The 14968-nt window shown below is 37.7% G+C and overlaps 1 protein-coding gene across 1 annotated transcript; it reads right to left on the bottom strand.

Annotated features, from left to right (window-relative positions):
* Positions 1 to 8681: 8681 nt before the first annotated feature.
* On the bottom strand, positions 8682 to 12560 carry LOC112783630 (auxin response factor 17). Its single transcript, XM_025826663.3, has 3 exons — positions 11344 to 12560; positions 9480 to 10204; positions 8682 to 8903 (listed from the first exon to the last, which is right to left on the bottom strand). Exons 1-2 carry the CDS (start codon positions 12418 to 12420, stop codon positions 9509 to 9511), a joined length of 1773 nt encoding a protein of 590 aa, XP_025682448.1. The 5' UTR covers positions 12421 to 12560; the 3' UTR covers positions 8682 to 8903; positions 9480 to 9508.
* Positions 12561 to 14968: the final 2408 nt, after the last annotated feature.

The following is a 14968-nucleotide window of genomic DNA, read 5'->3' as shown; positions in this document are numbered from 1 at the left end:
TCAGGAGTTCTGTGAGATACCAGTAGTACACGACTTTTCAGATGTCTTTCCCAAAGATATACCCTCGTTTCCCCCAACACGAGAGGTTGAGTTCTCCATATAATTGATGCCTGGGACAGGGCCAATCTCCATAGCCCCTTACCGGATAGCTCCATTGGAACTCACTGAACTGAAGAACCAACTAGAGGAGCTGCTACAAAAAGGATTCATCCGACCAAGTGCCTCTCCCTGGGGAGCTCCAGTATTGTTTGTGAAGAAAAAGGATGGCAGCATGCGTCTCTGCGTGGACTATAGGCAACTCAACAAAATCACGGTGAAGAACAAGTATCCCCTCCCAAGAATAGATGACTTAATGGACCAACTACAAGGTGCAACAGTGTTCTCAAAAATTGACCTGAGATCAGGGTATCATCAAATAAGGGTAAGAGAGGAAGACATTCCAAAGACAGCATTTCGAACGAGATACGGACACTACGAGTTCACCGTAATGTCTTTTGGGTTGACCAATGCCCCGCCGTCTTTATGGACTACATGAATAGAATTTTTCGACCTTACCTCGACAGTTTCGTGGTGGTATTCATAGATGATATTTTGATTTTCTCCAAGACAGAAGAAGAACACAGGGAGCACTTGCGTGTAATACTGGGAACCCTTCGAGAAAAAAAAAGTTGTACGCAAAACTATCCAAGTGTGAGTTTTGGATGAAGGAGGTACAATTTCTTGGACACATGGTTTCCGGAAACGGAATATCAGTGGATCCCAGTAAGATAGACTCGGTACTAAACTGGGAAAGGCCGATGTCAGTCACAGAAATAAGGAGTTTTTTTAAGATTGGCGGGCTACTATAGAAGGTTCATAAGAGGGTTTTCTCAACTAGCCCTGCCGTTAACCCGTTTAACCAGGAAGGATACCCCGTTTGCTTGGACGCCAGACTGCGAAAGAAGCTTCCAAAAGTTAAGGTGTCGCTTGACATCCGTCCCAGTACTAGCCTTACCTAACCCCGACATGGCCTTCGAAGTTTACTGCGACGCCTCAAGACAAGGATTGGGTTGCGTACTAATGCAATGCAAAAAGGTAGTGGCGTATGCGTCAAGACAACTGAAGACCCACGAAGCTAACTATCCAACTCACGACCTTGAACTAGCCGCGATAGTATTTGCGCTGAAGACATGGAGGCATCATTTGTACGGAGTTGAGTATTCTCCGATCATAAGAGCTTAAAGTACCTATTCGACCAGAAGGAACTCAACATGCGACAAAGGAGGTTGATGGAGTTTCTTAAAGATTATGACTTTGTTCTAAATTACCACCCAGGAAAGGCTAACTTGGTGGCCGACGCTCTGAGTCGGAAGGTACTCAAGGCATCATGGCTAATGATAAAAGAGGCAGAGTTGATAAAGAATTTCAGAGACATGAACCTACAAGTCACCCTCGCTCCAAAAAGTATACGTCTGAACCACCTAACAGTGGCAAGTCAATTCAAAGAACAAATAACTAAGGCGCAGAATTCCGATCCCGATTTTCAAGAAACCCTGAGCCTTGTCAAAGAAGGAAAATTGAAAGGCTTCACCGAAGGAGAGGACAAGGTGTGGAGATACCAAGGTCGAATCTGTGTCCCAAAGGAAGGCGATCTTCAAAGCAAGATTGCGGAAGAAGCCCACAAAGGAGATTTTACCATTCATCCTGGCATGACAAAGATGTACCATGATGTTCTGGTGGCCAGGGATGAAAAAGGATTTAGCTACAGTCGTGAATAAATGTCTGGTTTGTCAGAAGGTAAAAATTAAACATCAAAAACCATCAGGGGTATTGCAACCCCTTGGCATCCCAGAGTGGAAATAGGAGGACATATCGATGGATTTCGTCATGGGACTACCTCGTACTCAAACAGGGCGTGACGCTATATGGGTCATCGTGGACCGACTTACAAAGACTGCCCACTTTCTACCAGTCAAGGCGACCGACTCATTGGAAAGACTAGCCACGCTATATATCAAAGAGATCGTGAGGTTACATGGGGTACCAACAACAATAGTCTCAGACAGAGACCCAAGATTTACCTCGAGGTTTTGGAACGCACTGCAGAAGGCATTCGGGACAAAATTGTGCCTGAGCACATCGTACCACCCGTAAACAGATGGACAAACGGAGAGGACCATCCAGACGTTGGAAGACATGTTACGAGCTTGTGTCCTGGACAGACCAGGAAAGTGGGAGAGTCACCTACCACTGATCGAGTTTGCTTATAACAACAGTTACCATGGTAGCATCGGGATGGCACCATATGAGGCACTGTACGGGCGAAGATGCCAATCTCCTTTATGTTGGTACGGACCAGAAGATAAAGGCTACTTAGGACCGGAGTTAGTAAGACAGACCACAGAAGATATCAAGAGGATAAGAGAAAGAATACGCACCACCCAAAGTCGACAAAAGAGTTATGCAGATCAACGAAGAAAACCCCTCGAATTTCAGGAAGGCGATCACGTATTCCTAAAAATCACCCCCACCACCGGGGTAGGGAGGGCTCTCAAGGTACGAAAACTAAGCCCCCGATACCTGGGTCCATTCCAAATCCTCCGGCGTGTAGGAAAGTCGGCATACCAGCTTGCCCTACCACCAAATCTATCAAGACTACACAACGTGTTCCACGTGTCCCAACTCCGAAAATACCAGTACGATCCAAGCCATGTGTTGCAGCAAGAGGATGTAACACTCAAAGACGACCTGACCTTTGAACTACCAGCCACAGAGATTGTAGACAGAAGTACGAAGCAACTAAGGAGCAAGATGATACGACTGGTAAAGGTGGCATGGGGTAGCGGCAATTCCAGAGAATACACATGGGAAAAAGAGGCAGACATGAGACAGAAGCTCCCGGACTTATTTACAGGTAACAATCGTGGTGAGGATCTCCTTTCTCCCCAACAGTAAGGAAATTTCAGTAGGACCCCTAAGTAATTTAAACGACCCTTATCGACCAAGTTCAGACATGGAATTTGGGGACAAATTCTTTTCTTATGGGGGTGATAATGTAACAACCGCCCCTTCTAGAAACAAAATTAAATTTGAAGTTTGAAAATCAGTTAGGAGATAAGTTTAGAATTTTGAAATTTTGGATAGGAACCTGGTAACCACCCTCAGTTTGAAATTTAAAATATCCCAACCACCCCATCCCCAAATGTATATAAATAGGGGAGCACCCATAGGTAGAAAATCACTTCTCTCAAACACTTATCCTCTTCCTTCTCTCTCTCTACAAAGAAATAACATTCTGTGGGCAAACAGAAGAGGCAAGCTCAAAGAAGCGTTAGAAAAGAAGGTAGGGAATTATGTTTTTAAAAACGCTTGGCATGTGTTATGTTCCATTCTTTATTATTATTTTCTTCCATGTTATCATGACATTAATTTTCTCTCACTCACCTTTCATTCATGATGATCATGTCTCTCCACCATGCCATTCACGTCTTCTTGAATCGTTATTATATGTCTCCGTATGATGTTCATTCAATTATTTACTATACCCATTTTGTGCTATTTCATATAATTATGTTGTTAATATTCCCTTTAGGTCGAGAGTACATGCCCTCTTAAGATGCTTATTCAATATCCTATATTATTATATTGATATTCCCTTAGGGCCAAGAGTACATGCCTTCTTATGTCTTGTTCAACATATAGGTATATGTGTGATCTCTTACAGGGTTATATTATTATTTATAATATTTTAATTCAATTATTTAAATTACCCTATTCCATCATGTGCATCCATGTAACCTATTATACCATTATGTTATCATCATTCCCTTAAAGTCAAGAGTACATGCTTTCTCAAATATTTTATTTAAAAATTTAATCCTATGTGCATCTATGTGATCTCTTCTATCATTATTCCTTTAAAGTCAAGAGTACATGTTTTTCTTCAAAATATTTAATATTCTTATAATGTGCACTTATATGATTTTTCCCTTGTGTACGTTTAAAACAACCTAAATGTAAATTGAACTGAGGGAATGATCCTTCGGTAAGGGAAGGTGACCCCCAAAGACAAGATATCGATATGATCCTTCGGTAAGGGAAGGTGATCGAAAAACGTTTGGGATAAGAACCTTCGGTAAGAAAAGGGGACTATCCCATCACTTTTATATAATAATATATCTTTTTATATGACTCTCTTCTTGTGTATGTCTAAATAACCTTGATTGTAAATTAAACTGAGGGAATGATCCTTCGGTAAGGGAAGGTGACCCCCAAAGACAAGATATCGATATGATCCTTCGGTAAGGGAAGGTGATCGCCAAAACGTTTGGGAGAAGAACCTTCGGTAAGGGAAGGGGACTCCCACTTATACTGGTTTGAGCTCAATACCCTCCATATAAGTTATAAATTAAGAAAGAAAGAAGGCACGAATGAAAGCTTGAGTTCTATGTTTTCCTTAGATTTAATTATGATTATGTTGATGTTATCCTTCTATTTTCCTATATGTTTCCCCTTTCTTTTACACACATGTTTTACAAAAAACAGAAGATGCATATTACATGCCATGTTATACGCTTGTTTTTAAAATCCCGCACGTGGGCTGGAGATGGATATGGAGGTGTTACATAGCACTCCTACTGAGACGTTAGGTTCTCACTCCCTTTCTTTTTCCATACTATCTCCAGAGGAACATGACACAGCGGATAGAGACGACGCAGTGCCCCCTCGAGGGTAACTTCTGAGTATGACCCCTCGAAGCACGCGTGGATAGTTGCGACCACTACTACCGTGCTCCAAACTATCTACTTAGGTCGAGAACTCGTGGAAGAAGAACCCCAGCTGCCCGTCATAACCTTCCTAGATAGGGACGCTTCAACATCTAGGAAGCGGTCATCCAAGGTGGTACACCTTGAGTCCGACCCCGAGACCGAAGAAGAGAAATCCGACAACCCTGGCCAGAAGGAAGATACCATGGAGGAGGACCCAGAGGAGAAGTTGAACCCTTGTGGAGGCCCAAAGGTGGAATACATGCCCTACTCCCCCATTTCGGCACCCCGTCGAGTTTTGGTTCATCCCATGCAACGGAACCAGGTCTTCACTGCGCGAAAGGGTGTTGGAGGGAGACCCCTGGTACCTCGATTCGTGAATAACTAAAGACTCCTGGTCAAGGATAGGATATGATGCAAGTAGGGGAGCCTCTTCGACGAGATTAGTTTAGGACGTAGTTAGCTTCTTTTCCTGTTTTAGTTCCCTATAAGTATTTTGAAACATACTCATGGTTAAGATGTTTATTTCACTCTAATTCAAATTCCAACGTTTTAGCGCTACTCGTTTTCCGCTCTACACGTATTTACTCCTGCCTCGCGTAACGATTAAGTCATTCTTTTTCTTGGATCAAGTGTGGCACCTTATTTTAAAAACCTCCACGATAGTATAAGAACTTAGGGTGTTACATAGGGACCCAATTAAAAGGAAAAAAAGTATAAGGACCTAATTAAAAATTTCGCGAAACTATAGAGACCAACAGAGTAATTAAACCTTTAAAAAAATCTATAAAAATATCAAAAATATTTGATAACTAAAAAAAATTAGTCCAAAATAGTAAACATTTATCTTATTTAATATTTATTAATTATTATAATAATTAATAAATATTAAATAAAATAAGTTTTAATTTTTTTTCTTTAATATTACCGTAAAGATATAGCATTAATTACTGGGCGATAGGATATGCAAGATATAAACAAACAAGTGAGATATAAATTGTCTTCTTAGATGGGTAGATGGATTGGGGACAATGTTTTTAACTTGGAATATTTTGGCGTTGTTCCCCACGTAGGAATAACATTTTGTTGTTGTCATGCATACTTCCTCTTTTTTTTCTGTACTTTATTTTTTAATTATGTTAAGTGTATAAAAAAAATTAATTATTAAATTAATTATTTATATAAAATATATATTAAAATATAAAATATGTATTAAAATTAAATTAAATAATATGTATTTATACATAAATATAAAATAATTGATTTGTAATTATTATTTTTTACACAGTGTTTTTTATGGAAATAAACCTAAAATAAAAAATAATAACAAAAAGGGTCACAAATCCAAGTGCAAAGCACAATTCTATCTGAATGAAAAAGCAGCAACTTGCCACATCAAGTAAACAAAAAAAAAATGTCTTTAAATTATCTAATAACTTATAAAAATATTCTTGTTTAATGTTAATAACAAAAAACATCTTGAGAATATTTTAAAGAAAAAGTATGAGGAGCTAATGGAATATTTGTACAATGCGTAGAATGGAGGTTTATGGAGTATTAGAGATATAACCATTAGTGTTACCTTTTTCCATCAGCGTAAGTCTTTGGGATGAGTGGTATCATGACATAGTATTAAACCTCTAGATCCAAAAGGTATCCAGATGATTATTTTGAATATTATGGATGATATTCATTTTGTAACTAATAGTCCATCGTAAACATTGTACAACTTTCTAGTAGGACTCTATTTTAAAATGTGACAAAATTAGCAAAATATTAAAAAAATGTCGTCTCCGATATCAAAAATAGACAAGGTGGATGGCAATTGGCAAATGATATTGCTTACATGGCAACGACGACTGTGACATGTCAGTTATACATCTCCAACCGATTGCAATCCCTATATGCACATTGAAACCCAAGCATTCACTGCTTTTTCCCAATTCCAAATCTACAAGAGTCAAGAACGTGGGATCTCAATTACTCCCCTAATCAGAGGAGAAAGGCTAAGGAATCCGAAAGTTGTTCTTCTCTCAAGAATCCCATAGACAGAGACGACCATAACAACGATAATAATAACTATAAGGCAAACAGAGTTGAATCTGTTTCCTGTTCAAGTTTCTTCAAGTATTCATACTTCACATTTTTAAGTATGTTGAATGTGTAACAATATTTTAAAAACGTTTTTGTTGTTTAATATAAACCAATTAACTCAAAAATATTTTTTACTAGTTTATTTTATGTCAAATAATAACAAAACCTAGGACCGAATCTTGAACCTTGGACAGATCAAGGCTTTAAAAGCTCCCGTTTTGCCATTAAGCCAAGTGTTCTCTTATTCCGTATGGTACTAATAATTATATATATCATATAGGAAATTTATTTTTTAGTGAAAAGTAAAATTAGATGAAGAGCAAAGATTTTTTAATAAATTTAGAATAGACATGTGTATAAATTTTTATCAGTAAGTTTTTTTATTTTAAAAAAATCAAGTTTTTACTCTTCACCAACACATCACTCTTCACTTTAACATTATCCATCATATTAAAGCATTTGCTTGCCTCTAAACTAAAGGTTGTTTTGTTATATTTAATTCTCATAATCATATATGTTATATATAAAGCATGGATTATATTATAATATCTAATTTAATTAAATTTGAGTGATGTGAACCATTATCTTAATGTATTTTCATTTTTATTATTTAAATTATGATTTTATTATAATTTTTTATGTTTATTTATTTAATTACTAATGGATTAAACAATTCGACTAGTAAGCATTGATTGAACTACTAACCCAGTCATTTGACATAATCAAATTTCGGTTTAATTTTGATAACTAAAATTTCATGTACTAATGTACGCTTTCAATCTGTAGATTAAGTAGCAAGAACACAACAACCTAACAATCTCAAGGACAACAATAGGTACACAACAATAACAATTTAGTAAATTGACAAGAATTAGACCTGAATAGAAAATCCAGCAAATTAAAAATCTAAATAACTTAGCAAATTAAAACACAACCTAACAATTTAGCAATTTAACAACTTAACAAAATCAAGAATAGAAAATCATAGTATGAACAAGAAAAATTAAATTGAACAATCACAGTTAACAATCCTAAACCAATTAAAACAATAATCATTTTAATAACACAATAATTGATTAATTGAATAATTAAAACAAAAAAAAAAAAAAAGAACAATCACTAAAAAAGTACATTACAGATAATAGAGCACAAAGGTGAGGGAGAGGGACCAAAACGGAGGGCTAGAGCGCGGTGAAACTAGAGTAGAAGAGAGCTGAAGCCTGGAGCGTAGTGGATCAGAATTGGCACGGCAGAATAGGGGTTGTGCGATGGAGGAGACGAGCTTAAGCAGTGGAGACGGCAGTTTGAAGCAAATGCGACGGGACAGTGGCTGGATAGAGCGCCTCTGACAGTGAAGACGAGGCTAAGGAGTTGAGCTGCGAGAGTAAAGGACGAGAAGGAGATGCTGAATACTTAGGGAAATTAGGGTTTTGTTCTCTTGTTTTAATTTTCCGAAACAACGTTGTGTCTATATATTTTGTGAGAACCGACCGAATTTCAATTCTGTTCAACCGAGATATTCTCGACCAGTTAAACAGTCCAAAAGCAATTTTCAACCGGTTCAATGGTCCAAAAGCAATTTTTTATCCAAAGGTTATGTTTATTAACCGATCCGCTAAGCTTTCCGGTTTCTAATTTGACCAACTGATTTTCAAAACCATGAATGTATGTGACAAGTTGTTTTGTGTTGAGAATCCTTTTATTGTGTTCATTTCATTCTATGATCACGAATGATCTTGAGATACGGTTTATTAGTTGTTTGGTTTGAATGTTTCAGTTCATGGCTCGTTCTTACAACTAAGTAATTCTATTGGTTTTGGAGACTTAGTACTCAACAATATGTACGACAGAAAACCAGTGGAAGCATTTCACAGTTCGTCAAATATCACGTCACAAACAAACCGAGTATCAGCTAGTTTGTTTCAATCTTTCAAGTTGGAAGAAAACAAACAAAGCATCAACGGCAAACATATACATTACAAGTTTACCACTAAAAGGTCAACAGAGTAATCACAGATTCACAGCCTCTCTCTCTCTCCTTCTGCCTGCGTACACTTTAATTACCTGCACGAAAGGCCATCATCACAATCAGGAGAAATTACAAACGATAAAAGAAATTTTATTCATCTAACATAGAGAGGAAAGACAATTCAAGCAAGAATTATAGGGATTCCTTTGGTCTCTATTTCATGCTTTTCAGAGTTGTGGAAAAGATAGTAAAACTTGAACTGAAAAATGAGAACAGGAATATCTTGTTTAATTATTTTCTTCATAATCTTAAAAGCTGAAGATTGTAATTAGAGAATAGAATAGGAAACAAAAACTGAAACTAAACTAAATCATAAATTCCAATTGAATTTCATGAAATGAAAAGCTCCAGTTTTAAGTTGCATTTCTCAAAAAATAATTTAGAAAAGAAATTGTGTAAATAGATGTATGAAAACGTTTCAACTCAGAAACATGCATATAATGAACCAATTCTCATAATACTCAGCAGCTTAGATGGATTTGAGACAGTGCAGCAGAGCCAATAAACAGCAAAAGGATAAAATTAATCCCTTCAGTGATTATAACTTCTTCAATAAATCATTCATAGAGGAGTAGTGATAACTGATCACACACTGAGATATATAAGCATACCTGTACAGCTACATATCTCCATCACAACTTCACAGATAACATGCCTCAACTTGTGAGGGTTGTTGGCTTTCTACATCAAGCCTGAGCAATGTTGAGTAAGTCAAAGAATGACCCACTGGCTTGTCAATGCATTCAGTTTCAGTGCTGCTCTTACAGCCATCATCTGCAATGCAACCAGCATCATGCAACTCAACCTCAACAGGTTTTATGATCTTACCAAACAGCAGAAATGAACCAGAACCAATTTTCGGGACGTTGCTATTGTTGGTCCCAGTAAACTCTGGGCCAAATGAACGCAAACTACTTGGACTATCTGGTGATAGATCGCCAGATTGGCAGTTGCCAATGTTTAGCTCTGTTGACACAGTACTTAACATAGGCTCTGTAGTCTTCCCAAAGAAACTGCTACCCATATGCAGATGAGAGTTATCATTTAAAAAGTTGGAAAAACTTGATGGAGAAAATAGATCATGCCTGGCTCCCTGCATGCCAGCAGGAAAAGTATTATAACCCAACAATGTTTGACTCAGGTGTTCCATTGTTGAGTTAGTGAACCCTGCTATAGGGAAGTAAGGGTCTCCTTCTAAATCACTTAATGCCCCAGCTCTAAACTTTTTTGTGGGGGGGAACACTGTATGCAGTGTAGGTGTGGTGGAAATAAGTTCCACCTGCCACGGACTGATTCGCTTTGCATTCTGCAAGACCTCAGGTTCGTCCCATGTAACCTATAAGATTGAGATCATGAATGGTAAGAAGCCAACATCAGTCAGCTGAGATAGATGATAAACTATAGAATCTAGATAGCACAGTAGAAATTTTTTTGACTATGAAAAAGAAAATGTTCTCACATATAACACTATAAATATCAATTAATAAGAAACTGCAGGAAAATGATCATCCTTGGAATTTACCCAGCATATTCTAACACATCCAGATACATGCATGAAGAGAGAGATTTCCAGTAATGCTTATCAAGAATTTGAGAACACAAGTATAACCTCGTATGCAATCTGGGTACACAAGGGTTCAAGATCCATTGCGGGATAAGGTGTATCAAATTTTGCACCCTCTCTGATTCAAAGGCTTACCATTCCAAACAATGTTACTAAGTTGCCCACTTTTGGATTTTTTATTTTTTTATTTATCTAACCATAAATACCCATGTTCAATATGCTATTAATGGCAAAATTCAATCCTAAACTATACATGCATGGATGAATACTATCTATTAGTAGAACACAGAAAACAGCTCTAGATCCCTAAGCATCATGTTTCTTTCTGCACAAACTCAGCTTAAATAAGACTTCGCATTTGTAACTACTTACTTCCATATTACCTCAACATGTGTCTGATTTCCAATCTCAACTCTCCATCAAACTCTCTTATCAGCTATCAACAGTGCTTTGTTTGTATAGATGAGATGGATGGAACAGAACGAAATAGAATAGAAGGGAAATGAAACAGAACACCGATCTTAACCCATTCCAACTAAATCTTCATGCCATTCCACCCTATCCATTATATTCCATTCCATTATGTTCCATTTGATCATTAGAATTTTTTTTCCCTTTTGTGGGTCAAGACCGATCATCTGATATCCACGCAAAACATTTAACAGGGGATTGGTAAATTTTCCAGGACAGAAATACAAAAACACAGGGATTAGACTAGACAAGACAAGAAAAAAGTTGTGTCCGTTGTCCTTATCTCCAAAATATACAAGTTTGTGTCAATCGATTATTTATCACTATTTCTATCATGGGCGGTTACTTAAAGGGGCCTTATCAATTCCATGGACGCAACATATAATAACACAGCCGAAAAACAAAGCAACGGCATTCATTAGCTTAGGCAAATAGCAAACCTGAAGCATACGCCAAGGAGAACCCCTCCAAGGCCCATTATCAGGAACCGAGGCCGAAGACACCGTCCCCTGAAACCAGGTCATTCTAGAAGCATCCTCAGTCTCCACAGCCATTTTCACTCTCATTCCAGGACACCAACCCGCCTTCATTGCTGCCTCAACAGCCTCAGCCTTCACCACGAAATCCGACCACCCAGCCCTTGGATAATATACTACCTCGAACGGCATGGTCCTCGCCGCCAATTCCGCAGCCTCTGCAACCGCCTTCAACGTCACCTTCCCCCTCCCGTCCCTCGTAAACACCGGAGGATCACTGCTGTTATCCTCTTCCTCCTCTTCCTCCAGCCACGGGTCTCGATCCTCCTTCAGCACGGCAGAGAATCGCAAGGTACGCCTAATGCCGACGAACAAGGAGCCCTGGGAGTTTTTCATGAACACGACGGAGTCACCGGCGACGAGCTTCTTGTGGTTCACGAACTTGCTCCAACCGGTTGTCAGGAGGTGCCGCCGGGGGGTTCCACGGTAAATGTGACGAAAGTCCCAGGTGGCGCCGTGAACATCGGTGACGGAGAGAACCTGTACCGGCGGGTCGGCGTTGAAGTCGAGTGCGGGGAAAATGGAGTCCGCGCAGAATCTCGGCACGGAGAAGCCGCCACCGTTATTTGCGTCGGACGGGGTCAGAATCTTTGCAAACGAGGAGACCCTGTTCCCGCCAATGGAATCCGGTTCCTCCGCCGGTCGATCCTCGCTGGTGGAGGAGGAACGATCGTCGGCGGGTATGGGACTTAGCAGGAGCTTAGCGAATACCTCGTCGGAGAGGGGATCGGCGAGGAATTGTACGGAAGAGACGCGGCAAAGGACGAACGGGAGTGTGCGAATGAGAGGGTTCAGGTGATGGTGGTGGTGGTTGTTGTGGAGGGAAGGGGGGAAGGCTTGTTCAAGATGGCCCTGCGGAAAGTAGTAAACCCTAGAATGCACGGCGGGGATGTGAACGGATGCTCCGGCGCATGCACGCCAGATTTTGGGGTCGAGAGAGGCGGCCTTGGGTGGAAGGCGGCGGGGCTGCGACGGACGCATCGCAGAAGAGAGGGAAAGGGTAAGTGAGTGACAGAGTGAGTGAGTGAGTGAGTGAGTGAGTGTGTGTGGGTGTTAGAGAGAGAGAGAGAGAGAGAGAGAGAGAGAGAGAGAATTAGAAATGGTCAGATACAGAAAGTGAAATGCGGGAGGTTTGTTTGATTAGGGTTTATAAAAGGAAGTGTAAAAATCGTGCTTGGAATTTAATCTGTTTTGGTGCCAATATTGCTTGTTTTCGTTGGCGGAAATCGTGCCTTGGATTTAATTGCTTTTAGAGAATATTTGGTTTTCCCAAAACCATGTAATGTTGTTACAGAGATTTTTTTTTTAGTTATCTTAATTGATTAAGAACTTTTAGATTTCATATATTTTTCCAACAAATTTTTAGACTTCTATAAATTCTCAAAAATTATTCTTGCTAGAATCTAAATTATTCCAACTAAATTATATTATCATAATTTTTTTTTAATTATCTTATAATAAAATTTATTATGAATTTATCTCTCGAATCACATATTAAAATTTAATTGAAAATAATAGAAAACTAACATACTTTACTTGAGTAATTTTTAGAAATATTAGAAGCAATAAAATTTTATTGAAAATTAAAATATTTTATTTAAAATTTGCTGAAATTAATTTAATCGTTTACTTTTATTTAAATTGAATTAATGTTTATGTGCAACAATTTTTTTTTCAAAGATAGATTTTATTTTACTAAAAAACAAAATAAAAATTCCTTACAAAGAGACTAATTTTTTTTATATGAAAAAGATATAAGTCTTTTTTGTTGGAAATAGAATTATTTGGTGTAATTACAAGTATGTAAATTTTTTAGGTAGAGAGTCAACACGTGAGGGATGTATTGTAACACGTGGAGGCATGTTGTCTACATGGCAATATCCTAACCAATATGTGGAGAGCCTGTTGAATAATTTTTATAATACTATAATACACTTCAAATGTCAATATTCAACCAAAAAATAATTTTCATTTCATATTAAAAATCATTTCTATTACAGGGACATCAAACATCAAAGGTAAATTAGAGATGTAAAATCGTTTTAATAAAATAATAATTTAATTTTTTGAAATAGGTTCAAAAATATAAAAATGTTCTTTTAAAAAATAAAAGTGAAATTTGAATTCAATGAATTTTTTTAAGTTAGAAAATGTATCTTTTACGAAAAATTTTTGTAAAAATGTGTACTGGTGCTTAAGCCAGCAGTATTAGCTCTAGTCTATTCGGTACCGTGTTTTAAGAAAAATAAGAATTTGAAAATTAAATTTTATTGTTTTGAAAGGACAAAAATAATTTAGAATTGAAAACCGAACGCTAATCTTAAAAGTTTTGGCTCAAAATGTTTCAAACAGACCTAAAAAACTAACGAGTTGGACCGGACCCAAATTGGGCCCAAGCCCAACTTATATAAGTCCTTTAATGAGGATTTGCATCCTCATTTCAGCACCAAAGAGAGAGAAACGCGGATTGAGAGAGCGGAGAGGGTGGTACTATTCATCACCATCTTTCGAGAGTCATAACTTGAGTTACGGAGCTCTGATTGATGAGCCATTTGCGGCCACGCGAAACTCTTATTGAGATCTCCGTTTCTAGCTAGGCATTGTTGGTAAGAGATCAAAACTAAAGCTCTAATTTCCTGCCTTAACTTTTGTGCATTTTTTGTTATAGTTTTTTAATAGATTTTGTGATTTTGTTTGTTTATGGGTGATCTAGCATTGGTATATTGTTGGGTTTTGTCCCTAATCTCATTGGATAAGGTAAAGTCTCACTAAACCTTTGTGTTTAGTTGTTTTAGTGAACCTTAAGTTTTGATTTTCACATATATATGTTGTTAGTTTGAGCTTTGGTGCTTGTTGGAGTTGCCTTAACTTTTTGGAAGCTTGTGGGATCTAAGTTTTGGTGTGTTATGCATATTGGAGATCGGCAAAGGTATGATTTTGGTTTCTTTTATGTAATATGTAATACTTATGAACACTTAGGCTAGTAGACTTTAGGATAGGATTGAATTGATTGTTGAAAATTGTTGAATTGATAATGTATGTTGGCATTGTTGATTTTCATGAATTGTGATGTTGAACTTTGATGTTGCGGTTGATTATTGAAATTGAAGTTGAGAATGATGACTTTGAGTGTTGATAATATATTGTGAAGCTTATTGATGTTGATAAATGATGAGGGTAGGAAAATGATGCTTTGAGCGTAATAATTGAGAATTGGAGAAATGTAAATGATTGGGTGAAATTAGTGAAATTGCATTTTTCTAAGTTAGGAAATGATGAAAAGGTATAAGAATACGATTTAGGTACATTAGGTCTATTTTGAATGTGGAATAAGTGATTTTGGATTGAGAGTTTGGTAAAATTGAGGTTTAGAGATTTTTAGTAAAAATGAATTTTTGACGAAATTTGGCGGATCATATCTTGAGTTTTGGTGCACGAAATTGTGATTCACACTTTTCACAACTCCGTACAACTAACCAGCAAGTGCACTGGGTCGTCCAAGTAATACCTTACGTGAGTAAGGGTCGAT

Source organism: Arachis hypogaea, chromosome 20 (assembly GCF_003086295.3).
Source record: "Arachis hypogaea cultivar Tifrunner chromosome 20, arahy.Tifrunner.gnm2.J5K5, whole genome shotgun sequence".
Taxonomy (NCBI): domain Eukaryota; kingdom Viridiplantae; phylum Streptophyta; class Magnoliopsida; order Fabales; family Fabaceae; genus Arachis; species Arachis hypogaea.
Note: the sequence above shows the minus strand (reverse complement) of the source record. Positions and strands in the feature narration are given on the sequence as shown.